The sequence below is a fragment of the Hetaerina americana genome, unplaced genomic scaffold, assembly GCF_022747635.1.
Source record: "Hetaerina americana unplaced genomic scaffold, ioHetAmer1.1.p SCAF_2, whole genome shotgun sequence".
NCBI classification, from domain to species: Eukaryota; Metazoa; Arthropoda; class Insecta; order Odonata; family Calopterygidae; genus Hetaerina; species Hetaerina americana.
The window spans coordinates 25272551-25300120 of NW_027286763.1; the positions used below are offsets into that span (position 1 = coordinate 25272551).

A 27570-nucleotide genomic window follows, 5' to 3' on the forward strand; every position below is an offset into this window, starting at 1 on the left:
CTGGGAACAACTACCAGTGTATAGCTGCCCAAGAGTAGTCACTTTGAAGCGGATAACAGAGGTTCATTTAAAATATAAAAAATTGGTCTTAAAAAAAAATTAGCCTCATTATTTTTCTGCCAAACCTTGCAGAGGCCAGAGGAGGAGATTAATGAAACCTTATGTCTGTAGCTTTTTTTAAATGGAGTATACACCTTAACAGCAACAGATTGGAAATGAGGTATTCAAAATGTGGGCATGAGGACGAGTAGAAATAAAATGGACCAACAATCTGAGGAATGAAGTTTTACAACATATGACCAAAGGGAGAAAGCTACTCGAGATAAAGCAAAAGAAGAAAAAAGGGCTTGGTTGGCCAACTTGCCAACTCATAAAAGCCTACTAAAGGCAGCACAGTGTAGAGAAAGGCGGAAGGAAGGATAAGAAAAGAAAGAGAGAGCCATTGATTGGATGAGCTGAAAGAACTACAGGAGAGCTGAAGAGACTGCTTTCGAAGGAAGGGCAATGGGGACCCTCTATGGGGAAGAACACTTCATCATGATAATTAAACAAACTTTAAGGAAAGTTTTCAATTGATAGTTAAAATAATTCATGTAATCTTTAAGTAGCTTATCTAAAATAGTAAAAAATGAACTGAGCAGAACTAAAATTTCATGCCACCAATTTCTTGCATGATTTTTATATCCATATTGGAGTTTGATAAACATAGAATTGAAACTTCTTTCAATATAAATAAAAAAATTTGGTTTGTAAACTTAAATCCATTTAATGACATAAAAAGAAATTAATGAATTAAGAATGAAATTATTTAAGTTCTGAAAGAAAATTTCTGGAAATACCTGCTGGATCAAATTCGCCACGGGGATGCTTAGGATCAGGCAGAATGGGTGACCTCATCTCGCCATGGGGAAACCGTGAATTGTCCATGAAGGGTCCTGGTTTAATTAAGCCCTGGAAGAGAATTCGCTAAGCTTAACTTAAACCACAATGATGGGCAAAAAGTGACCAGGATTCACTAATGAGCAACAGTATTAAATTTACAATAAATAAATTCACTAATACAACAATTGTAAAATAAGGGTCACAACATAAGAAATAAACCTTACCACATACTTTTGAGTTTTCAATTGGGTAAAGCAGGTACAATGTCCAAGGATTGTTGATGATTATAACAATTGATTGTTTAAATAGGGGAATTTATAAACTCATAACAATTATTTCTTATGTGCATAAGGAGTATTTACATTATGAACATAAATGGTTAATGTGATAAGGCATCCACTGACTTCCAGTTCAACACACAAGCACTTAAGCATGCATAGAAAAACAAAGGGATGTTAATTTTGCATACAAGGTGGAACCAAATGCAAGACCTACACAAAACATGAAGACATCTCATTATGCCACAGATTGAACCACTTTCTTAAGTGAAGATAGTCACAGTTTCCCAGGCATTTCTCAGTGTGTGAATTTTGTCTTGCACAAACTAGCAGCATTCTCTTAATACACCATTTCCAGCAAAGTTGTAACATGAACTTGATATTTTCCTCTTCAAAATCTGAACATTAAAACATATTTTTATGCCTAGATCTACTTCAGTGAACTTCAGTTTCACCACTTGACTTATCTTCATTCTTTTGGCTGACCAATTAAAAATCACTGCCATTCAAAATAATCTTTACATTTTTATTCTGTATGTCCCAATCTTGTATGACATCTTTTTCGACATAAAATTCACCTAATCTTGTTGACTTGGAGCTTCAAGTATTGGCAGCATAGCAGTTTGGATTGATTCTTTCCTACCTAATAACCAAAAGTCTCACCAACATAGAAATTCTGATGGGACTCAATCATATATCATATATTTAAATTTCCAGAACACAGCCCTCTCTTCTTCCTTGGATATCTTGCATTTCAGTCCAAGTCGCTTCCTCTAATTTGATTCCAAGATGATGCAACAGGTTAATAGAACAGCAAAAAATCCTGGAGATTTAACCCCTAATTTTCTTTTTTCAAGAATTGAAGGCTAGATTTAAATATCTCCTTTGGAAGGTATTTAAAGCTATTTATTATTTGGGTGTTGATGATTATGAAGAGGTGAAACACGTTTCAATAAAGGAAATGACAAATTAGAGAGAAAATTTCTTGGACAGAAAATTTACAAAAATTGTTCCTCTATCTGAATGACACACTGCGGCTAACACACAAATGCTCCCAAGCATGATAAAAAATCATTTGTTACATTTGTTTGAATTTAAGGACCAAATTTAGCTTCACTGGACACACCTTATATCAGCCTAATTTTATAAAATCCTTAAAGGGAAAAATTTAATTGCTAAGGCTCTGTAAGGGGTATACACTCATATTTAAAGGCAAGTACATGGATACTTATTAAGCCCTTGTGAATAAATTGATGCATTAGACACAGGCCACATCCCTCCTATTCTCTTTTGATTAAATTTGGTAATAAAAAAAATCCTACACGTTCTAAGTTTACTTGAATACATAACTCTACGATAGGGTACCTGCTAAAAAGAGATCAATTTTGAGCGGTCTAAAAAGTTTTCAGATGAAAAATTATGAGTACAATATTCATGACTTTATTGAAGAAGAAGATTGTTGCTGATAGTTAAGGAGATCAGAAATCATGTGTGTCCAAATTGGTAACCGGAATTCACCTCTTATAAGAGAGTATTAAGCAATGAGTGAGAGAGGAGCAGTTACTTATTCCATAAATGCCTTGATTCAAATTTCTCAAGAAGATCTGGCCCCCAAATACCACAGTGCTCCACTGAAAATGGGTTGTAAATCAACCATGTCAGTCACATTCAAGACTGGGTCCTCAGTTACTACCTGAACTTCATTTTGACAAACATATTTTTCATTTGATCCCAGAGAAAGTCAAATAAACTTTTATTTCTGCCAGATTTTCATAGTAATCACACTTCTCAATCATGCAGTCACACTTCCTCTTTCTCTCCATTAGTATGCTAAGAAATTTAGCAAACAGTTTACTTTACACCCATATGATCAGTTGAATTAGCCACTGTTACCTCAGCCAAAGGTCTTGGTTGTGTGTCACATATAATTCTGGATCAACAGTCATCAATTACATAATACAATCTGAAAAACTATTGATATTTTTGCACAAATATTATTTGATATCCTTCTGATACTCTAAAAAATGAATATAACACAAAATTATTTCAAAGAGTTCCAAGAATCCAAGAAAAATTACGTACAAAAACTACGTTTACATATGCTTTGCTTCATTCACTAAGAATGTGACATTGTTACATCATTTGTACGTTTGCTAAATATAAAAAAAATTGATAAGTATTTACTTAAAAATAAAGGCAGCCTTAAAAGAGAAAGTACCAGTCTAACTGCACATATTTATTGTGCTAACTTAGTGAGCTATGAGCTCATTAGCTAACCCAGATGTTTCAAGTTAAATTAATTGCATAGTGATGTATAAGTTTAAACATGAGAGAGTTCATAGAAGCATAATAAATATATTATTATACACCTCAAGAGTAGGTTTATAGGTTGAAGGTATCAAAAGGCTGAACTCACGATTGCCTTTTAGTCAATATTGTTGTACAAATTCACATTTAGGCATTCATTACTTCAAACAGTTCCTTAGTTACATGATGTACAATGAATTGCCAAGAGCCCTGAGAGGATGAGCAGTCTTGAGCAACATCATAAGGCTAGAGCAACATCCAAAATTAAATCATTTATACTTTCCTTGAAGGATAATTGTTCACTAAAATTAATTTTTTATTGTTAATCAGAGTCAAAACGTTCATTTAGAAACAATTGTTTTTTAAATTATGAGCATTAATCAGCATCGGGATTTAAGTCTTAATGCATTTATTTCCTTTCGACTGAACCATAATCAACAGAATTCTAAGATTGAACTCTTAATTATTAAATTGTTTCCTTTCATCAGATCACGGCTACTTATAACATGTACAATGAAAGAATACATATATTTCATTACTCTAAAAAAAATAGCAACATTTTTGGAACTAGAAAACAAAATATCAAACCTTATAGCCAAAATTAATCTAAATATTTTAAATGGAAATTGTAATTTACAATGTAATTTTTCTCTTCAAATAACCTATGTTAAATAAATGGAAAATAGTAACATTTATCCATATCACAAAAAATTCACAAATTGACATCTTATGTCAATTGCAATACTTAAAGCTGCAATAATATTTCATCAATCTGCACAGAGTTTTCATGTACTAAGCAGATAAGGAAATTGAAATGAGATTTTGTAATATTAGTTTTCTAATCCTCCTGCTTTGGGCTGGCTTTATAGCAGGATGAAGATGATTCAACAAGAAGACAGGCCAATACTTCAGGAAGAAATACAATGCCTTTCAACTCATTGATTTTAGCATATTGCTTGATGTACTTTTACAATATTCCTTTTTACCAAGGATAGTTCCAAGAGCTTCAAAAATATTGTCCGTCATCAATGTGGTTGGCTGAAAATTAACCAATTACAGCCGTCATAGTAACAATGGCTTTTATGAGAAAGAAACTTTTAGAGATCTATGTGAAGATTTTTTAGTCAAATAAGTATTTCACCATTTCATACGGCTACAGCTCCCTTAGTAAGATTTTAAAAGTGAATCATGTTTTAGTCTTTTTGATCATTGTAAAGCAGTTCTGGTTTGTGATTCCTTAATGAAAGTACTGACCAACCAAATTTAGATCTTTTAGCATACAACATAAAGAGTGATATCTTCTAGAAATCAAAATACGTGTACCTGTTATCATTAAACTCCAATGATCACAAATAAATAAGGTAATATTAATGTAGGCAAAAATAATTAATAAGAATGGTCTCAATACAAGTACCTAAATCTTTTTTCATTTCCTTTGGCAGTTAGAAATCCCAAGTTGGTGGTTCCAAACCAATATTGCCAAAAGACAATACTGAAGCAGCTACTCATTAAAAGCAGGGCTACTTTCACCACATGGTTTTAATTTTCAGCAATTTTTTTTGTTTTTTTCCTGAGGAATTTGATCTGTAGAAAATCCCATCTGGCTATTATCTGTTAACCTTAAAACATGAATTACTTCGTACCAATGCAAATGCTAGTAAATGCCAATCAATTAATACATGCCTTTATCTGGTGTTAATCTAAAACCTCTTTTCATTCATTCCAAAGTAGATTGTTAAACCAGTTAAGAGATAATGTAGCATGGCACATGAGTCATAAAGAGGGCATGAATTAAGGCACAGAGATAGAAAGTGGAAGAGACCATCATGCAAACTGTGTATGAATTTAAGTTGAAAGTGCCATTTTGTTTCCACAACATTCTAATATAGGCTCATGTTTATGGCAGCAATAGTGACTGTGAGTGAATAGAAGACATCATACTAATTCGAATGGCCACAATGCTGTCATAAGAGATTATTTGAGGAGAAAACTCACAACCTACAAGCACTGTGTACCAGTTTGATGCTTCTCCTAATTGAATAAATCGAGGTAAAACAGTATGAGAATTTTTGCAACAACCTTTGGAATACAATAGAAGTTACATATGACTAGATCTCATGTATCAAGTACATTTGACTAGATCTCACAGTAACAAGCTACATCTACACCACTGGGCTGTTATGTTTGAAACTAAAAACATTGTAATACAATACTGATTAATTTAAATGTGCTGTTACCTGAGTTTGAACAAAGTCTAGCATTATTATGTAGTTTGTAGAAAAAGTTGTGTGTTCCAAATGTGTTCTAAAACATTTATAACACTTCATAAAATTATCTGATTTTACTAACAAATACTTGATTTACTGAAAAAATTGAAGAGCATGGAGTACAAAGTTATGTCACTTGTGATATGCCATTCATTGGCATTACCAATTTTGCATGAACACCAGAGGTCATTTGGCTTGTTGTTAAATTGAATTGTTGTTACACTATGTATCAGTATATCATAGGGTTTACTTTCTCACTGCCATCACAAAATAATTAACTCTAATGTTCATTAATAATATAAAAAGAACATGAATATTGATTTCAATGTATAATCTCTCTCGCTCAATTTGCTGAATTCCCTGATAGGTCAGATCACTCAAATACTGGGATACCTCAACTAGCAAAGTACAGACCACAACTATTAACATCAACAGTGACATTAAAACTTGATCATCATTTACCTGCACGTTGGGCTTAAAGTTTGCCTGTTGACCTCTCTCACCTCCCGACGATCGCATTCCTGGCCCAAACATGTCTGGAGGACCACAGTTTTGCCATGGCTTGTTGATATCTTCCCTGGCATCTGTGTCCATTGGTGGCCTCCCACCCTCCTGCCTCATGCCTGGTGGGCCCCCATACATGTCTGGTGGCATCACACCACCCCTCTGGGCTTGCCATGGCTTGCCGAAGTCATCTCGCATTTCGCCCCCCTCAGGCCCACGGGCCCCCTGCTGTGGGGGATGCATCACATCCGGCCCAAACACATCCCTCTGGGGCAGCCACGCTTTGGACTCATCCCTCATGTCACTGTCCATCGGCCTCATGCCAGGAGGGCACACTTGGGGGCCACCAAATACATCTGGTGGCCCACCCTGCCACGGCTGCTTGCCATCACCCTCCCTCATGCTAAATGATCGGCCCCCTACCATGCGCATATCAGATGGTGCCATCACATCAGGTGGGGGGGGCCCTCCCCTCTGTTGATTACTCCACGCCTTGCCATCATCAAGCCTCTCGTCCATCATCATCCTGCTGTCCACTGGCCTACTACCAGGCCCCATATTCATATCCATATACATATCCCCATGCCATTGATCTTTCCCCGCTTCCATTTCACTCATTCTGTTCCCATGGTGTGGCTGACCGAACATTCCCCCAGGCAGGCCCTTACTCGAGCCACCCTTCCATGCACTCTTCCCATCATCCTCCCGCTCCAAGGGGAGCAGGCCCTTCTTCCCTTGGGCCCTCAAGGAATCCTCGCCCCCTTGGCTACCAGGTCCCTCGGAGGCATTCCAGTTCCTCTTGTACCATCCTTCCCGATGCGCTTCCTCATTCTTTATAACAGGAGACCAGCCCTTGTCCTGGTTCTGCCTCGCCATAAACTCACTCTTGCTCTCGCCCTCTTCCTCCCCCTCCTTCACCACACCTATGGACTTATCGCCAACCAAATCCAGCCCCGGGATGCCCTTCCCTGAGGCACCTGACCCTATGAGCCCCAATTTTTTCGAGTCCAAAGGAGCCACGTCACCATTCTTTGGGGTTTCCTGTGCTGGCACTTCCACCATCTCACCACCCCCCATCTCTGCACCCTGAGCGGCAATGGCCTTTGCCTCCAGCCCTGCCTCCTCAGGTTCTTCCTTCTTCCCATCACCCAACTTCTCTGTCTGATCCTCAGCTGATTCTGAGTGCCACCTACTGTCAAACCGTTGTCCCCCAGGAGGGCCCTGCTTTGTATCGCTGCCTCCCCTCTGTTCCTCCCCCCTCTTGTCACCCCTACTCCCACCTCGCCCGCTATCAAATCGGCCCCCACTCTCACGCTCTCTCCTGTGGTCCTGCGGTCCCCACCACTTTTCTCCAGACCTTGGGCCATCACCTGGACGACCCTCAGGGCTCTTCTTCATTTCACAAAGAGACATTTGTTTAAATTACACATGGATGACTGAACAGAACACAAACAAAAATGGTTTAAGACTGGGAAAACATAACACTTACATACGTATATTAGTACAAACAAGGGGCATAAAGATTGGGAAGGGAAATAAGCTGTGATAAATACCAGAGCAAGAGAGTCATGAACAGCACCATGCATACAAAGAGGTTCAGATAAAAACTATTTTTGAGCATGTAGGTATGCAAATCCCTATTTTCCTGAACATCAGTAGGCATTAAACAGTTGCTCTTTATGTGTACAGATTTCATGTGGAGTGTGCTGTGCCATCACTACGCTGAACTGGCATGAGTTTCATAAAGATTTAAGATTGAAATTCTAAGTACAACATTTAACAGTTATTTGTGTTGGAGGTCAAGTAAGAAATATGAATTGACCAACAGAGAGAGAGATTTGCATTGGGTGAATGCAAGTGTTTTCATAGTGGATTTGGGTAAATTTTTACCCAATGCTTGTTGGGAGCATCATTTTTTGACTAGTTAAGACTAGTCAAACCACCATTGCAAGAGCTTACAGCCCTTAGTGTAAGGGAACTGCATTTTGTTGGTTGAGTTAAGTATGGGTGCCTAAAGTAATGAACGAAAAATAGAACAATATCCTCATTTTTTTACCAAGAGAAGGGGTAGAGACTCATGCATTTTTTTCACTAAGACTATTTTAGGAGGGGTTAGAAGTTCATGCAATAGAAAGCAGTGCTGTCAATTCCCCTATCATGAATTAGATAATAATAAAATGTGAATATTTTGTGAATACCAAAGTAATAATTTATGTTTCCAAAACCCATTTCATCGCAAAGATAGCAAATCTCTAGCTTCAAACAATGTCTAAGCAAACAGAGACAATGCTGGTCTGGTACCTCTAATGCCTGGAATTTAATAATATTGTGTACAAATGATTTAATCATTCCTCGAATTTCTATGGTTATTTTTCTTACCTGAATGCTTCAATATTTTCAAGGTATGATAATTTTACAGATCATATTTCAGTCATGTAAGTAATTATATTTTTACCAATATTTTCATATCGTCATGGAACAATGTGAAGAAAAGCCTGAACCAGTGCTTTGCATTTGCTAACATTTGTCTCTCCCAATGGTATTTGTTGATACATAAAAACCAATATCAAGTCATTGTAGCCATGTAAAAAGACATTGAGGCTTCATATCACTTGATTAATCTGATTAGCATCACAGGAACGCAAAAATGAAAGATTCTCTGATGTGATGAGCCAAAATGGAAATTTGCTACAATGTAACAGACAATCTTAGTTTTCATGAAAAATGACTTTCTCTATGATTTATATTTCCTTATTTATTGCAACGCCAGACCAGAAAATTCACCTGCACTATATCATAGGAGCACTTTACTGATTCACATTTGTTCAAAGCCAATCATGGTTATGCATTAATAGTGCTTCTTTTGTTATCAATGGTCAGAAAGGACTGGAAGATTTTTACATATCTCAGACAGCACAGGAAGATTTTTACATATCTCAGACAGCACAGGTGAAAGTGGTGAATGAAGAGTCCAGAAAGGCAGTGTTAGGAAGAGGAGTAAGACAGGGTTGTCCATCATCACCTGTGCTTTTCAATGTATACTACCTTGATCAAAAAGTTCCCGGAATAACCACCGTGTGGCGCTCCCATCGTTCCGATTTGAGTTCTGTTTTTTTTGTTAAATTGGTACATCTGTTGTTGATATTCCCTTTAAATCTTAGTGTCATACCTTGACATTTGCAAAAGTTACGTAGCCAAGAGTACATCTATCTCTGTGTGTGTTGGCGATTTTTTACAATTTCAGAAATGGATTTAAATTTGCAACAACGAACTTGTATTAAATTTTGCGTAAAAAACGGATTTAGTGGCGCACGGACGTTGGAAATGTTGGAAAAGTGTTTCGGCAACGATTCTCTAAAAAAAACGGTCGTTTACCAGTGGCACGAGCGGTTCAGAAGTGGTCGTGAGTCAATCGAAGATGATGAACGCAGTGGCAGACCATCGACATCGAAAGTCGGTGAAAAAATTGATAAAGTAAAAGAAATGTTGGTCAATAACCGCAAATTAACCATCAGAGAAATAGCGGAGGACTTGAACATTGCCTATGGATCCGCCCAAGACATTGTGGTTAATGATTTGGGTTTCCGTCGTGTAGCAGCAAAGTTGGTGCCAAAAGACCTCAATTTCATGCAAAAAAGAGACCGTGTTGACGTCGCAAAAGACATGATTTGCGAGGCTGAATCCGATCCCACATTCATCAAAAGGATCATTACTGGAGACGAGACGTGGGTTTATGAGTACGACACGCAATCCAGACATCAGGCAAGTGAATGGCGTTCACCAAATGAGCCGAGACCAAAAAAACCACGTCGTTTTCAGTCAAAAAAGAAGGCAATGCTGACGGTTTTCATGGATTACAACGGTGTAGTGCATCATGAATTTTTTCCAGAAGGCCAGACAGTAAACAAAGAGTATTATTTGGGCGTTATGAGACGTTTGCGTGAAGCAATTCGCCGAAAGAGACCAGAAATGTGGGCAGAAAACTCGTGGATTTTGCACCATGATAACGCACCGTCGCACAGTGCTATCATTATTCGTAATTTTTTGACGAAAAATGCAACAAATACCATCCAACAGCCACTGAATTCACCTGATTTGGCTCCCTGTGACTTCTTTCTGTTCAATCGAGTTAAAAAACCATTACGGGGAACGCGTTTTAGCAGCCGAGAGGAAGTAATGGAAAAATCGCAGGAAGCACTGATGGACATACCGAAAACCGAATATAAAATGTTTCGAGGATTGGATCAAGCGCTGGCATAAGTGTGTTGCAGTCGATGGGGATTACTTTGAAGGGGACAATATAGATTTAGATGAATAAACTTGTATTTTTAATTTTCTGAATAAATTCCGGGAAATTTTTGATCAAGGTAGTATGTCAAAGAACTGGAGATATGAATGAATGTCATTTGGCGATTCATAAAAATCGGTTTGGCTTTTGGATATTCAGACTTTAGTAAGTCAGTCATCCAAACAGATGCACGCTGCTGACCATGTTGAAGGAAATAGCTATAATAATGGGATTAGAATCTTCAACAGCATTAACAGATTAATGCAAAATAGTTCCATATTTTCGATTCACATGATTGAACTACATCTTTTTCTCACAAAATATATGTTAATGTGAGAAATAAACTTAGATAATTTGCACTTTTTCATTTAATACTCAATAAAAGGTCTTCACTAGGACTTAAACTTTTTTCACACTTCCTACATTGAAAATGGAAAACGTCTTTCAATGAATGGCTTCTATTTCATAGAAGCTGATAAATAATGGTATGAGGTATAAAAATTGAGTCGAATATTCACGAAACTAGCAATGAAGTTGCTTGAAACCTGCATGTGTAACAATCATATTCACATGCAATGATGCAATTAATCTCTCTGTATATCTACTTAGCTGGTTTTAAAAATTTACACCAACATATCTTACCTTGTTTACAAAGTATCATTTTTAAATACCATGTAACAGAAGATTTCACCTACTATAAATAAATGAAAGGACTAACTTTGTAGTTCCACACAAACAATTTATTCACACGACCCAGGTTTCGAAGTAAAACTTCATCATCACCTGATGATGAAGTTTTACTTCGAAGTTTTACTCCGGGTCGTGTGAATAAATTGTTTGTGTGGAACTACAAAGTTAGTCCTTTTATTTATTTATAATGAATCGGTTCCATAAAGTTACGCCAGAAACCATCAATTATACTTCACCTACTATATGTAATTCAGTGTATTCTCCTTAACTAATCTGGTAACTATTTCAAATAGGGCATGTTTTGCTGTACCGAATTCAGTGAATGTACTCTAGCTGCATGCTCCACTAGACTAATAATTTCTTTGCATTTATAAACACTAATCTTAGAAACACTCTCTTTATATAATGTCGCACTCCTCCCGTGTCTGAAATGGCATGCATGCAAGCTCTAATAAATGTAGTACATCTAATGTAGGAATCTGTCAATCAAAAAAATTTAAATTCATGAAACCAGTTGTGCAATTTCAGGTAAATAATCTTTCACAATGTAACTGAAGAAGCAATAAATTTGTCTAAATTGCTAAACAATCAATTATAACTACTTCACATATCCCAATACATGCCCTTCCATAGATGACATGAGTGTTAGCGAATAAAAGAAGAATATTAACAGGATTATTTTGTCCCAAACTTGCAATTGCATTCTTAAAGTGGATTCGACAAAGAGTTGCAATAATTGGTTACAGGGGCAACAGGATCGAGAAACTAGAATGAGTGAGGAGTAAGGGGGGGGGGGGAGAACTATAAAGATATGAAAATACACAAGACTTACTTGATATTTTAGTACCCTGCAAGCCACCACTAGGGTGTGGGGCAGAGGGTGAATACAGACCAGACTAATTTTGACCTAAATATGACCCTACTGCAACTTCAGTGGAAGTAATTAGTAGTGGTCAATTAAGCTTTACACTTGCGATGCATATATGAAATAGTTCACAAGGAGCTGACAATGACAAGGAATTTTTTTGTTTCAAATCAAGCATTCCACTGAGGAGGCTATAGTCTCCATTAATCTCCCAACCCACCAAAAACCTGCCATTGCATGCTCTTGTACTAATGACAATTATGATTACATAGAATGACACACCCTCTCACAAACCTATACTATATTAAAAAGCACTCCCATTAAGACAAATTAAACAGACTGCTCCAAGGACTGACCTCTGGGGGAGGAGGGGGCATTTTCCCGAATGGTGAGTTTCCAGGGCGATCGCTCAACTGCCCCGAGGAGCCCTTTCCATTCTCTCGCTTCTTCTTCATTTGCTCCCTCCTCTGCAGCAGCTGCTCCCGCCAGCTTTCCCACTTGGCTTCATACTCCCGGTACTGATTCTACAGGCAGAAGAAAAATGAGTGAGTGATTCTACAATTTTACTGTGGTGATAATATTATTACTACGATTTTATGGATTTCATCTACCATGGAATTTATTTTAAAGAAGAGATTTAGGTGATATTGTTTTACCGAAATAAATTTACAAGACCAATTAAAAATTACCTAGAATGGAAGATATTAAAGTTTTTTTCAATTGTTTCACTGAATATTATGAATGGTTTAAGAAACGGTGGGATTTACTGGCACATTAGATATGCAAATATGTGCTGCTGATATGTTCACCCCCCCCCGATTTTTACCCACGGGGACAGTGCTAGGGTTGAGGAGGGGCTTTTTCTTGTGAAGAAGGATAGGAATAATTCTATGAATTTATTGAATACAATTGGAGAGTAACATGATTATTTAAATTTCAATAATTGAATTCAGTTACGGAAATAAAATGGAATGCTCTTTACATTCAACCCATTTCTACGTTTAAGTATTTGATGCAAAGTATTTGCTCATTTGGGCTGTAAGATGGTGAAATATAAAGATTTGATGGTGACAGAAGATGCTGCTGAAACTTTTGTAATAGTTTGAAACAATATGTTCAATGACTGTCACAGATACATAAATTACTCCTCTCAGTAAATATTTTAGTGTTATGTGAAGCACTTGTTAGGTACATTATTCTCTTTTCTATGTCTAATCTTGCTGGCCTAATGTTTTCACCTCACAGTTCTTCTACATGTTCCTGCCATCAACACACAACACTTTCAGGTTTCACTTGGTGGAATTATGTATGTCCATATTAAAAAGTGTTTCGTGGAAGTTTTGGGTATAAATCTGTGGAAAATTACAAACTCCTGCCATCTCACTGGGATCTTTTCTTCTGATTCAGCTAATATATTTCCAGATATTTTTATCAAATTTATTAAAGAGATTCAGTAAAAAAAATTAATATTCATTTTTTGAGGGGGTAGGGGACAATTCGGCAATCAATCCAACCTCATTTGGATCCCATATACCAGCAGCATATTCTACATGAGGCCTAAATGATAGAAAATAACACTGCTCTGTAACCTTCTGATCATATTTTCCTAACACTCATCTAATTAATCCTTGTTTTGCTAGCTTTTCCACATATTCCCCATATGTTTCACATAGGGGAGGTCATGCTATGTCAAAACCATGACGTACTTTGTCAAAAGCTTTTTTTTAAATCTAGGAAAACCAGGCCCACTGAAACATTATGCTCTCCCAAACAGAAGACACCATGAACAAAAAACCACATTGTGCCATGAAGGATTTAGCCTTTTGGAGACGGAGGGTTTTTCATCAATAACTCTATCAAGGTGTCTCACTTTGAACTAACAATTTCATGTTCCATGACCTTGCATGATATGGATGCGAGGGCAATAAATCTGTAATTCTTCCATTCCTCCCAAAGTCTGTTTAAAAATATATGAAAGGTAAACACCAAAAATTAATGAAAACTGTGATCCTCATCCTCCTCATAACACACATGTAGCCCATGTGACTTTTTCTTGATCCCCAATGTAAACAAACCTCCATGGGACTAATTAATAATAATCAGTAACAGACAAAGGTGAGCTGATGTTTCAAATTACAATGGCTGCCACTCATGTAATACTAGAGACAAATCAATGAAACAACTTATACATTACACATTTAGCTGACAATATAACACACGAGTGTACCTAAATTAGCATAGAATAAATGTAAGATTACTTTTTTACCGAACAGCCCTTATACATATCAAAATAATGAGTCATAACATCTTCAACAAAATGAGTTTTATAGTTGTATATACACAGTAATTTATAGGAGAAAGTTAAGAACAAAAGGCAAGTCAATTGGTTGAAAATACAATTTAAATTTAATATTCAAAGTGCATTTTTGAATGAATTACATTTTTTGTGCAATTTGCCTTTCTGCTGTGGTTTGCTGTATTAATTAGAAATCAAATTTGTTTTATTTTCAATTATGAGGACATGGTAGACCAAGGTTAAAGCAGTAGACTGGACTGACTGTAGGGTCCGGGTTCAATTCCCACGGCACCCAACTTCACCAGAGCCGCGCGAATTCTGGGTACCAGAACTGGGAAACCATATACGGTACAGGGATGGGATCTGCCCCCCCTACCCTGATGTGTGAATTTCACACGCCATCAGGCTTACTATTAGGTGAAATCTACCATTACCTACCAAACCAACCTTCAGGTTGATAGGTTAGGCGAGGTGTTAATGGTATTTCTTAGTTTTCATTAAGCATAGGAAACAATGAGTTTCAATCAATTCTTATTCTTCATATCATATAAAGTTTACTTTAATATAAAACATAATAGGTAATAATTAAAGTGATTACAAGTTCATACCAAGTAATATCTGGCCAATGATTGTCCAAATTTTCCATAAAACCAGATCTTAACCTTCCTCTTATTTTTCACCAAACATGCAAATTCTACGATTTTTCCAATGAAAAAATACCCTATTTAACATTAACATTATGTTTCAATCCACTGAAAGGTGTGGCTGTTAATGACTGCATTACTAGGCATGCCACCACTACGAAAAACAGCATTCCTCCACATGGAAACTTGAAATTATTAAATTTCATATACATTAAAACTTGCTAAAAACCATATTGAGACGACTGGCCTTTCACTTAATTATAAATGGCATTTTATTGTATCCGAACAATGGCATTTTTGTCATGCAAGTTGCAGGATTGCAGGCTATTTTCGCCATTGATTGTCTGCATTAACAGAACAGATCTTTGACAATTTATCTTTGTCCCACAGCATCAACTTTTCTTTTTCAATTTTTATTCTTTATGAATAAAAATTGAGAATATTCTCAATGTCTTCTGGTGTATAAGTGACTTGCTATGATTCTTTTAGCATTAGATATTTACATTTGTTCCTCTTTCGACTCACAATATCTCTATAGTGTAATGCCATTAGCATTCCATGCATGTGAAATAGGACATTTGAAATCTAAGCGTGAGCTTTGCAGGTTCAGCTAGCTTCATGAAATTTTATATGCAAAAATCTAACAAAAAATGAAGAATATTTTGTACCACACCAGATCAGTATTTTCTACGAAAAATTAAGAAATAAATGCAAGAACACATTACTGAACTCGATATACGAGGCCAAAAATGCTGATTGGTCGCGAGTATGATTACCACTGAGCTCACACATCTTCCTCCCACTGCTAATTTATACATCCCAGTAATAGGGCTCAGATCCCACAAAATCGACAGCCAATGAGGTAAATTGTTGACAGTCGTGGTGATACGTAGATGAGAATGTTTTCATTTCACACTCCAAGTGCAGTTAAAAAAATAAAACTTTAAGAGAAAATCTCCATCCATCGAAGCGAATATAAAAATTCTTAGCGACATGGACAATAGCCTTATCACTTCAAAAGTGGCAATAGCAAAGAAATATAACATCTCATTGTTTCCTCTCTCTACTGTTCCAACTCAAAGAGGTGCCATTGAAAATTCCACAGTTGAGGATCAAGCAAAAGTAGGAAATTAAAAACAGCAAAAAATGAAGAATTAATAGGACATGCTCGCGGAATGAATTCATGAAGCCTCTTGCCATGACATCCATCTCAGTGGATGTTGTCTCGTTTATTTCTTGTTAATTTAGTTAATATCATAATATTATTTTGTGTATTTTAGAATTCATTAAAAAATTTCGCATACAATTAAAGAGTTTTCAACGAAGTTATCCTTTATGCCAAACACCTGAAAGACAGGGTTTGTCGAGAAGCAGCAGTATCTCACTTAGTTGCTCTGAGGGAGGTTTAAGTGATAACCATGCAACAGATCGCATTATGGTTTATAAAAAGGGACAGTCAGGTGACGGAAACAATGGGAATTTTGCTATAAAAGAGTAATAATTGGCCTAAGGACCAAAGAAAAGTTTGCTGTAATGGCGATTTCTTCTCATCCATACGTCCAAGTCCAAGGGCCCAAGCTCACCTCGTTATAGGTGGGATTTTGTTACATGCGGGATTGTTATAAATGAGTTTTACTGTATTATACTCTATTAATTGTGGATTCAAGGCCAGATGTGGTAAACAGTACAAATTATGTTTAGGACACAAGAACATTGAGTGTTTAGGTAAGACTGAACATGAAAACATACTATGTCATCATATTTTCCAAAGGACTGAAAATCAACATTCAATCAATGAACAATTATATTGCATTCAGATCATCCCTAAATTGATTATTGCAGAGCAAAATAAAAGAAGATGCAGTTGTCTACATTGAAAGGGTAGTTAACAAAGGTAGCTAAAATTACTTGACTAGCTGATATAAAATGCAAGAAAATAATGAAGATGAAAGCAATTACCTTGTCCGAGTGGTTCTTGTTCTGTTCCTTCCATCTCATAAACTGTGCCTCCCATTGCTCAAACTGGGCATCAAAGGATTTTTCAGCTTCCGAGGGCTCTTCCTCAGGAACCAATTCTTTTGACTGTGGTATTAACCCAAAAATAGCTTAATTACTGCGCGTTAAGATCATGCATTATCATTCAGACCAGAGACTGACACTGACTTTTTTGTGAAAATAATAGAAAACTAACTTACTAATAAATATTACTTTGTTTTTGAGTTTATAAATATTATAAGAGAGCCTCGATTTAATTCATTTATGATGATGGCTTGCTCATTGTCTTTAAATAATCACCATCCAATCCATCACATATAAATGGACTGTTCGCCTTTTCCTATTCAACCATTTCTATATCAACTCAGGCATGAAGTTTCAAATGACCATCATCAATTTTTGTAACACTTCCAAGTAAGGACTTCACTGGCTTCACACAAAGTACGGACCTGGGTCCCAGAAGACCCAGGCTTGTAAAATTGATTTCTAGGGACAATAATTACTACCCAAGAAAGAAATGAATGAATTTTGAGTAAGGATAATAAGTTACACAAAAAAGTGTGAAAATGTTAATATTCCAAAATTAAACCCTTGATTTAACATTTAAATAAAAATCATCATTGAATCTATGCTTTGGTCAATTACTTAACTAATATTACAAACTAAATTTTCAAGTCTAGCTCTGGCAAGTTGTGGACCTAAGACATACCTCCAAAGCCTTCAGTTTACTTCTTCATTGTGGCCCACTATCATTTATTCATCTCTTTCATGCACACGGATCTCATCTAAGTCAAATTCGTCCTCAATATCAGCCACTTCAATTTATACATTATCTGAACCTACATTACTTCATCACTATTGCTTCCAAGCTTCTTTGATTTCTTGATGGATAAATTAACCAAAAATTTCTTTTCCACTCATAAATTTACTATCTGCCATGTCAGAATAATAAGGGCCATAAACAGTCAAAAATCATATTCCAATTAGAATCAGGAAGATCCTCTAGACTTAAAGAACGACTATAATGGGATACAGTGAGCTGAATATGCATGGACTTTGAACTGCCCTATCATAACAACGATAAAAGTTACACGACATAGAGTTTAAAGCCGGATCCCCAAAAACCCTCAGCGCCATATCATCCGGGGATTCCTATAACTTTAATTAAGACATCCTTTTGTTGTAGATTTTTAACTCCAAATATAATTCTCTTTAGATACGTTAAGTATCAATCATTGTAAAAAACAATAAAAATAATTATTTCCGAAAATGAATTTCTTGGGCCTCCGGAGAGCATTTTGAAAATGGACGAAAATGTCATCAATTACTCGTACAAGTCACATGGAAAGCAAAATTTTATTCTCCATGTAAAAAATTAATTTGATTTGTTTAGTTTGTTTCTGCACATTGAATTCTTCTATCCTAACAGATTAACGAAAGAATTTTACAGATTTATCAAAAGAAATTGCAATAAACTCTCAAGGAAGTCTGTTTTTTAAATTATTTGGAGCACAGTTGATTCATCTACATATTTAGTTTCTTAGTATTCACCTGACTGTACCTTTCTCTATTCAATCCCGTTTGCTGCACAATTCCAAGCTTTCATGCCTTTACTTACTAATGGTTTTAAAATGTGAATTGAGTAACACTTGGGTCAGTTAAAATTTCAAATATTAGATTTTGGTAAAATTCTTAAAAGAGATGATTATAGGCCAAAATCCAGTTATCTCATTTTACAATCGACTTAATGTGAAACTAGTAGATTGTGTGGCAACATCTTTACAGCTAAAAATCAGTTTCTACTACCTTAAAAGCAAAATAATTCAATTCATCTCCAGTCCTAAAAACAAACAAAATTTGAAAACTTTCCACATAAATTTCATTATTGGCAACATTTTTTGGCTATTTTCAATATGCTGTATATTGATCAAAAATATTTTTGTAAAAATTCCATTTAGGGTATTTATTTTCTTGGGTATAAGTAATCACAATATTAAAAAAAATAGAGATAGTCATTTCAAGCATATTGGAGGTAGCTGCCCAATTTGAGATGGAAATAATTGCTTTCGTATAACCTTTCAAATTGCTAAAGACTGTAAAATGCATTTTAAATAAGTCACATTATTTATTGCTCTAAATTAATGGAATTTCAAGAATAATTCAACATTTAAAAGAGTCCTCAACAGAAAACATCACAATATGGTGGCCTATGAAAAGGCTAAAAAGAAGGAATGAGTGGGAAAGGAAATAGTAAAGCCTTCCTAGAACTAGGCAATTCCAGCACAAAACTGTGACGGGCAAAGTACCATATTTATATCTTCCATGACATCACAGCAAGTTTTATCACCAGGTAACTGAACACCTAACTAATTCCCTATCTTGTCCAGTACTATCATAATTTCTCACATAACAAGTCTCTTTCTATGCAGAATACTAAACAGTCAATATTTCCAGCCTTCAGTAAATATCACCATCAACTTTTCATTCTTAAGATTGGTTGACTGCAATCTCCCATTTTTCTGTAGTCAGTGCTAACTCCACCCTCTGATATCTTTTGTTTTATGTCCTCCTTAATTATGTACTGATCTTAGGGTTTTCCTCATGGATCTTTCCATCAATTACAGTGGAACCTTGTACAACAAGCAAAATTTGTTCCATAATCTTTCTTGTAAATTGAAACACTTGTTTGAGGAAACAATTTTTGGCAAATAAATTAATGTAAAATATGATGCGATGCCATAAAAAAATTAATTTTGTACAAGGTTAATTCAAACTATATTATACATAGATTTTTTAGCATCATGTTCATCTTTTCTTCTTCCGTGGAATGAATCAACCAGGAATGTGAACTCAATTTGAAAAAGCAAAAAAAGGCTCAAAATAAACTGAGTATTATTAATGATACATAACTAATTCCTTTTTACTAGACAACTGTCTATAGACATGCCAACACTTCAAAATTTTGCAAATATGCAAGCAGCATTATCATTGAATAAGTTTCAGGAGTGCATAGCCACTGCCTCATTAGGATGATGCCTCATACGTATGGTATGATGCAACAGTTCCACATGACCTCCACATAGCACTTAGCCTGCTGTTTTGGACTTCACTTCATGAAGGCTCTTGAGTTTCTGAATGGCAAATAAGCAGGGAATTTATTTCCAAATTACCACATGCAATGGCACAAAATAACAGCAAAAGATGGCTTTTCATTAGCTTGTGGCTGGGCAATGCATTCTGTACATACATGTATATAGGTATGCTGTGGTGTCTTCTTCCAGAAGAGGCCCATATTGTCATAATTAAAAACCTGTTGCAGCACATAACCCTCTGAATCTACAGGCTTTTTGAAGTCACCGAAGCAGTTCTCTGCAGCCTTTATTCTGTGCCTTGCTACTTCACCATGACTCACAATGCTGTGGATGCCTGTTCTTCTCTTAAACTTCTCAAACCATGCATGGACTCCCTCGCATACTTTTTTGTCCATTGGTAATTGCTGCATTTTCTTAACAAGGTTGGCAAAAATCACTTTTGCACTCTCACAAATGATATTCTTGTTAATAGTGTGGTATTGCAATTGCTTTTTGTTTAGCTATATGAAAAACTACCTTTCAACATAATTGAGAACATAACCATTACATAGATATTCCTGCCAGTACAATGATAATCTTGTTAAAAGTGTGGTATTGAAATTGCTTTTTGTTTAGCTACATGAGAAACAACCTTTCAACATAATTGAGAATATTACCATTACATAGATATTCCTGTCACTCTGTTTGAAACATCTATTGCCTTATTCTGGTTATAAAACAAAATGCAAATTGTTTATGTTGACTGATCGACTGCGTATGCTAGATCAGCCATGCTCACACTTTATTCTTGTTTTTCAATTAGGTACTTCTCATTTCTAGTGTTATTTTTATTCTCTTATGGCTGTCTTCTTGCAGATTTTTCTTTGGGGACATTTTTAAAATTATGCACAAAGTACTATTACACTTCGCAAAAACAAATTCAAAAATAATATTCAGAACACAAGTTTGGAAAAATGTGAGATCATTAGCGACAATAAGATGCTAGTGGATCGAGTACTAAACACAAATTGAAGTAGCAGGCGGGCAATCATTCTAGGAATTCCCTCTTTTCTTCACTCATTGTGCAAAAAGTCCCTCGTTGAGAAGTGAATCATTTCCCGTCAAAATATTTTTGCTCATAGTACAAAATACTCGCTATGTAAAATGCTTGCTAAGCAAGGTTCCAATGTATGTTTTTAACTAATCCATTGTGCCTAAAGATGTGTATAATCCATTCAGTTTTTCTTTGCCACAGGGTTCGTCAAATGGTTCATTCCTACTTTATACACTTCTTTGTTCCTCAATTTGTCTGTCCATTTAATCTTTAGCCTTCTCCTCTGACACCATGTTTCAAAGATTCCCATTCTTGACTGGTCCACTTTTCCAACGTTTCATATCTCTGATCTGCAACTGCTTCCATGATTGCAAATCTCAGGTTTTTTGAACATGGCAGCAGTCTCTTCTTCAGCAATGCTCTCTTAGCTCGAGCTATTCTTCACTGCCTGATATCAAACTTCGGGTTTCGATGTATTACATCATCATCAGGTCCTTGGCCCGAAGACCTGATGATGATGGAATACATCGAAACCGGTCATAAAATAAAAAATTTTATCAAGCGGAAAAGTTCTTCGACCAGTGATTCATTTAGATAATAATAACTTGGAATAGATTCCTATGGTCCAGCAGTCTTATAATGAACTGAATGGTTTTTCCAGCCATTTTCATTAAATTTACGTTAACAAGTTTGATTCAATAATAAAAAAAATTAAGGTCTTGGGATCATCAGTCAGTCATACATGATTTTTTTCTGTGGCATTAATCAATAATTTAGAGTGTTTTGTTGCTTTAAAGCAATATTTTGATGGCAATGAAGATTAAATAGCCAAATTTCAGTGAGTGATAACCAATGTTCAAGAAAGCTTAAGGCTCTGTAAAAGGAAGTATGAAAATATTTGATGCTATTGCTATAATGTTCTTGGTAAGATGTTCATTTTGTTATTTTTGATCATGAATGTTGTGTATATTTAATTGTAAAGAATGAAAATTATGATGAATATTCAGAAATGTTATTTAGAAAAAGCTATAATTAAACAGCATCTGGAAATATATCATTTTGTTGAGTGGAATGAATACTTTTTATAATAGATTTCATGAAACTAGTTAACAATGTAAGAGGTGATAAGAGGAAAGGTGATAACCAATTTGCTGCTAATGGGTCACTTAATCATTTTATTTAATAATTATCATTGGCCATTTAAACTAACAGCGATGTAATGTTAGGAGCTATGTAGATGTTTTCAATGCAATTTCTGATGCAGTAGGTACCTTACACTTTAAGGTGAGAGCGTATCTACCCAAGAGCAATATTGAGTTTGAAGACTCAGTTTTTTGAATGATTACCATGAATCCCTGAATATTTTCCAAACATTATCACTTTTGGCATTAATCTATTGTTTTGGGTAATCTGACTAAATAACTATGAATTATATTCTGCTACATTTTCCATCGGATATATGCAGCCATGTAACTATAGTGCACTTGAGAGAAACAGACACAGCAAACTTCATCTGAGTTTTCCATAAAAATCATGAAAACTTATTTAAAAACATGACTAGTAAATTTACTCATTTGGGTAAGCTTGGTAATAAGAATTTGTCATAATACTTAAAAATTTGCACATAATTTTGCAGTAATGTTGTCAAAATGCATTTTTTTTTAATTTATTGACAGGTGAGAATCACACAAGGTGTGTTTCAGTAGGAGGGGCTGTTCGGTAAAAAGGTTGAAGATATTATTTACCCCATATTTGCATTACCAGAATTTCCCCGTCCATAGCACTCACCATCACTTATGGACACACCCTGATTTTACAGGCTCTAATTTATGAAAAATACTTGTATCAGACAAAAAAGGATCAAAGTATTTTGATGCTAATAATTACTATAAAGAAAGTTGATGTCACATTAAAAAATTAGTAGCTACATATACATTAACCCCGAGTAACGTCCTCGTCTGCCATTCCAAGGGTCGCGGGTTCGATTCCCGCCTGGGTGAGTTTTCCTCCACCTAGGGCTTGGGTGTTTGTAAATGTGATCATTGTTATCGTTGTTAATAGTTCGATGTAAAGGCCAGAATGCGCTGTTTTCGGACTTATACTGAATAAATAAATAAATAAATAAATACCAGAGATTCATCACTACTCCTGCTTTGTCATTTCCGAATTTATTTTCACTGGAGTTATCAATGCCCTCTAACATAATGCCTTTATCACTTCCATGTCGTGCATTGCTAATTTCACACGACATTGTAATATTCTCATTTTCAACTTTCTGTCAGAACTTTTTCAATCTAATACAGCATTCCACTTCTTTAATTACTAAAGAACCCCTTTGTGCTGTCAATAAAATTTATAACCATTTACCAGCAGGCATAAAAGATACCGACACACATCAGATGTTTACATCTAGGTTACTGCCTTTTTTAATGAAGAATTGTTTTTATGACCTAAATGAATATTTTTCATCCAGGTGTGAAAAGCGGTAATTTTACAACTGTATGATTATATTTTTTGTTGTTTTTATGTGACATATCTTACATTTTACCATTGTAAAATAACAAAATAAATAATAAATCAAAAACACTATTAATCGACGTCCATTTCATTCTTCCTGTCAGTATGACATCATCAGTTGGTGTCTTATAACCTTCCTTTTGCAATTATGAGGTAGTTTTAATGCTAGTTTCAGAGGAAGCTTTGACCCTTCAGGAGTACATAAACGTAATTGCTTTTACTCGTATCTGCATTTCCAAAATCTACCTTCTGCTTCTTCTTTTCTCATATCATCTTCTCAGTTGGAGGTGGGCAAAAATGCCTTAAGCTGCCTTGTTTCCATGCTCTGAAGCGCAATTCATAAATTCAAGTTTGAAATGCAATAGTGTAATACGGACAATCTTTTCTCTTAAGATCCCATAAGGTTATTATCATTTTAACTTTTTATGCGATGCTTAGTTTCTGTTATTATTTTGATATTACCAAGATTTGTATTTAATGCAACTATTTTCTATGCCTGTAAGACACTCTCATACTACTTTAGGTTGAATGCCTAAATATTTACAATAGGGCTAACAGTTGCCCACTCCCTTAACATCTCAGTGATTCAAAATATGCATTGTACTGCATTTTCCCATTGATAACATGCACCTTATGTATAACGCGCACCCAGAAGTCATAATTACCTGTGGCTATATCTACCGTAAGTAAAGAGAATATTAGAGTAAGGTGATTGAAATTAATTCCAAACAACACGATCAAAAAATAAACAATATTTACAAGTCAACACAATATGTCACCTTATTGCTTTTTTGCTATGATTCTTAAGTCGACACTGGAGATAGTTTTGAGTGCCCTTTCAGTTGCAATATAAACTTTCAGCAAATCAAGTATAAAAAATAATAGAATGAATGAAATACAATTTTCTTGTTTTGTTTGCTTTATAAATAAAGCAGTTTTTGATATGACTTGGTGGAAAATCTTAACATTGAAATTGAAAAGTAAACAACTTGGCCTTTCCACATAGAAAACTTTTTTTATTTACGACCTAGGTTTCGTTATGGTATAAAATCTTCAGGTGAAGATGATATGATGGTATAACATCTTACCTGAAGATGCTATACCATAAGGTACCCTAGGTTGTAAATAAAAAAACATTCTATGCTCAAAAGCCAAGTTGTTTATTTTTCAATTTCAATTATTTCGCTTTGTTAGTATCGGTGCTCAGCTGTTCTAGACCACCCTCCAAGTTATATGAAAGTGCCACCTACATGGAGATTATTTCAAACCTGAATTGAGTTAAGCTTTTGTAATTTAGAATTTTCTCAAGAAAATTATCCATGGAGAAGAAAAATGTATACAGTGATGTTTATGCTAGAAGTCATCAATTTTGCAGAGGAAAAAGGAAATTGTGAGGCTGCCAGGATTTATCCATTAATAAATCTTTTAAAGCAATGGTATATTCTGGTTGGGAGAAGTGGATGATGTCTGGTATGAAAGGCTACACAGAATCGGGAAGGATTAGATGAGTGTTTAATGAAGAAATAAGCCGGTGGATCCTGGAAAGTTAGCAGGGTGTCACAGCGACTTTTGCAAAAAATGGATTTGAAAAAGCTTCAGGCAATATTTCAATGACAGTGCTAGAAGATGAGGAAGAGTTAACTTCAGAGAGTGAACTCAGTGATGTGCCTGAAGAGATAATAAATGCACTTAATTCATTTAATTGTGATTCAGGTGACGAATTTCTTGGATTTGAGTGGTCTACCAATCCTGTCATATATTTATATGTACGTGTATATAATGCGACGTACTCAAGTATACATGAAGTACTATGTATGAGAAAAAGAAATACTACGCATTAGATTAAATGAAGTATAGAAATTATGTGTTTCTTCTTTTCCTCATGGATTTATGAGATAAAATTACTGTGAAAGTAGCAGAACTGTATAATATATAGTGCGATTAAAAAGGTATGCTTCCAGATTAATTTATTTTTGCAAGACTCTTATTTTAATTATTGTGTACATAGGTATGTAAATGTTTGGATTTTTTCAATTTTCATTACATAACGCACATCTTCCTTTTTTTATCATCTGAACATTTTTGTACTGATAACGTGCACATTATTGAAGGGAAACTACAGCAATACAAATTTATTACGTAGAGAGTGAAAAAATATAATAATGATAATCCTAACATTATGCCTCAAGCATTAAGATTGGCCCCTCAACAGGTTACTTCTGCCCTAGGTTGAGGGCTGCTTGCCCTTCACCTATCTCACCTTAGTAGCTGGGGGTGGCCTCGATGTTTCCATGTGCTGCTGCTCCATTCGACTGCCACTGCCAACTCTCCCGCCTGCCCCCTCTTCGGGCCCCCACTGGGACCATGGCCCCTCCTGGGAAGGTGGCCGCTGCTCCTCTCCAACCTTTTCCAGTGATGGTGGGGGCATGTCCATCCTCATCTTCTTACTGCCCATGTCCCCGCCCAAGTGAGGGGGGCCACCATAAGGAGGTGGGGGACCCCCATGGCCACCACCCATGGGCCTCTTCCTTCCGCCATACCCACCATCGTAACCGCCATCATAAGGGGACGCTGCCGTGGCATATGGGTGGTGGGCAGGCCCCCCTTGCCCTCCCTCTCCTCCCCCACCCATTTGGCGATGATGGGGTGGTGGCTGTGACTGCTGAAAGTAGCCTCCACCACCACCCTGCTGGTGGGGTGGGGGGTGGTGGTGATGATGGTCCGGGACACCCTCATACTGGTGTGCACCACCAGCACCATAGTATGAATTGTGGGGACTGGAATACATCTGCCCTGGCTGCCCCCCATGGGGTGAGTACCCCTGATGGTGGTGCATATGGCCACCCCCTGATGAGGGTGCTTGCTGCTGGGGATGGTGGTGTGGGGTTGCCAGGAGAGAAGGGGGAGGATGCTGCTGTGACTGCTGTTGTTGGGGTGGGGGTGGCACCATGCTCACTTGGTTGCTGGGTGGAGGGGGTTGCTGCGACTGTTGTGGTGTCGACGATGGGGGTATAGATGGTCCAGTTGCTGAGGGAGGCTGCTGGGCAATAGGAGGGCCTCCAGGAGGCAGGGGTGGCCCTTGGCTTGGAAGTGGAGGTGGCTGTGATTGCTGCTGATGTGCCGCTGCCGGGGGCAGGGGGGGTTCTGAGGGCAAAGGAGGGTTTGCGGCTTTGCTGTCAGCCGGAGGAAGTGGTGGGAGTGGGGGCTGGTGTGCTGAAGGATGGTATGCCCCGGTAGAAGCACTTTGCCCCCCAGATGGAGGGGTTGGCGCAGCTGCCTGCTGCTGAATTCCTCCCATGGCTTGCTGGTACTGTAAGAGAAGACAAAATTGAAAGAGAGGAAAAGAATATATGCACATGCAAAAGCTAATCACTCATCTACATAAACTGATCTTTATCAACCACAGTTGATGAACTAAACAAAAATAGAGAGAAAATCCATATTATTCTTCACAAACAAGATTGCTCAAAGTTTGAGGACAACCTTACTTAACCATAAGGTCCATTCGATGATCAAAGGCTGAGCACACTTTGTATTAAGAAACAGGAAATTCAAATACTATTAGAGTAAGAACGATTCATTTGAATTACAATTAAACTTCACTGAGCAAAGATGAACCAGAGTTAGAACAGAATCAGAATCTGTCCAAAAGTTGACAAATATATTCCAAGTCATGAAGTATGGTACACACCAGCTTATTAAATGTTGTGGGAGCAGATAGAAGCAATGAATCTCATGGGAAGCTCAAGGCAAAAATGTTGGGTAATAGAATGAGTAATAAAAAATAGGGTATACAGAACAAATTTTACACACGAATGTAAACTCCACAATATTTTTACTGTTGAAACTTCACAGTTAAACTAAATTTTCATTCTATAGACATCCATAATTGGTTGCTGTAGCCCAAGGATA

The 27570-nt window shown here is 36.4% G+C and overlaps 1 protein-coding gene across 5 annotated transcripts in view; it reads right to left on the reverse strand.

The window, feature by feature from the left end:
• Positions 1-27570, reverse strand: part of LOC139688310 (YLP motif-containing protein 1-like) — a 70049-nt gene that overhangs the window by 26426 nt on the left and 16053 nt on the right. For all 5 annotated transcript variants that reach the window (XR_011700737.1, XM_071585805.1, XM_071585804.1 and 2 more), the window contains 4 exons: positions 25919-26968; positions 16981-17103; positions 12438-12605; positions 840-951 (listed from right to left, as the gene is read on the reverse strand). Coding sequence is in view for 4 of the 5 variants with exons in the window: in XM_071585805.1 (XP_071441906.1) it covers positions 840-951; positions 12438-12605; positions 16981-17103; positions 25919-26968 (1453 nt within the window). In the remaining variant the exon portion in view is untranslated. The remainder of the gene's footprint in view (positions 1-839; positions 952-12437; positions 12606-16980; positions 17104-25918; positions 26969-27570) is intronic.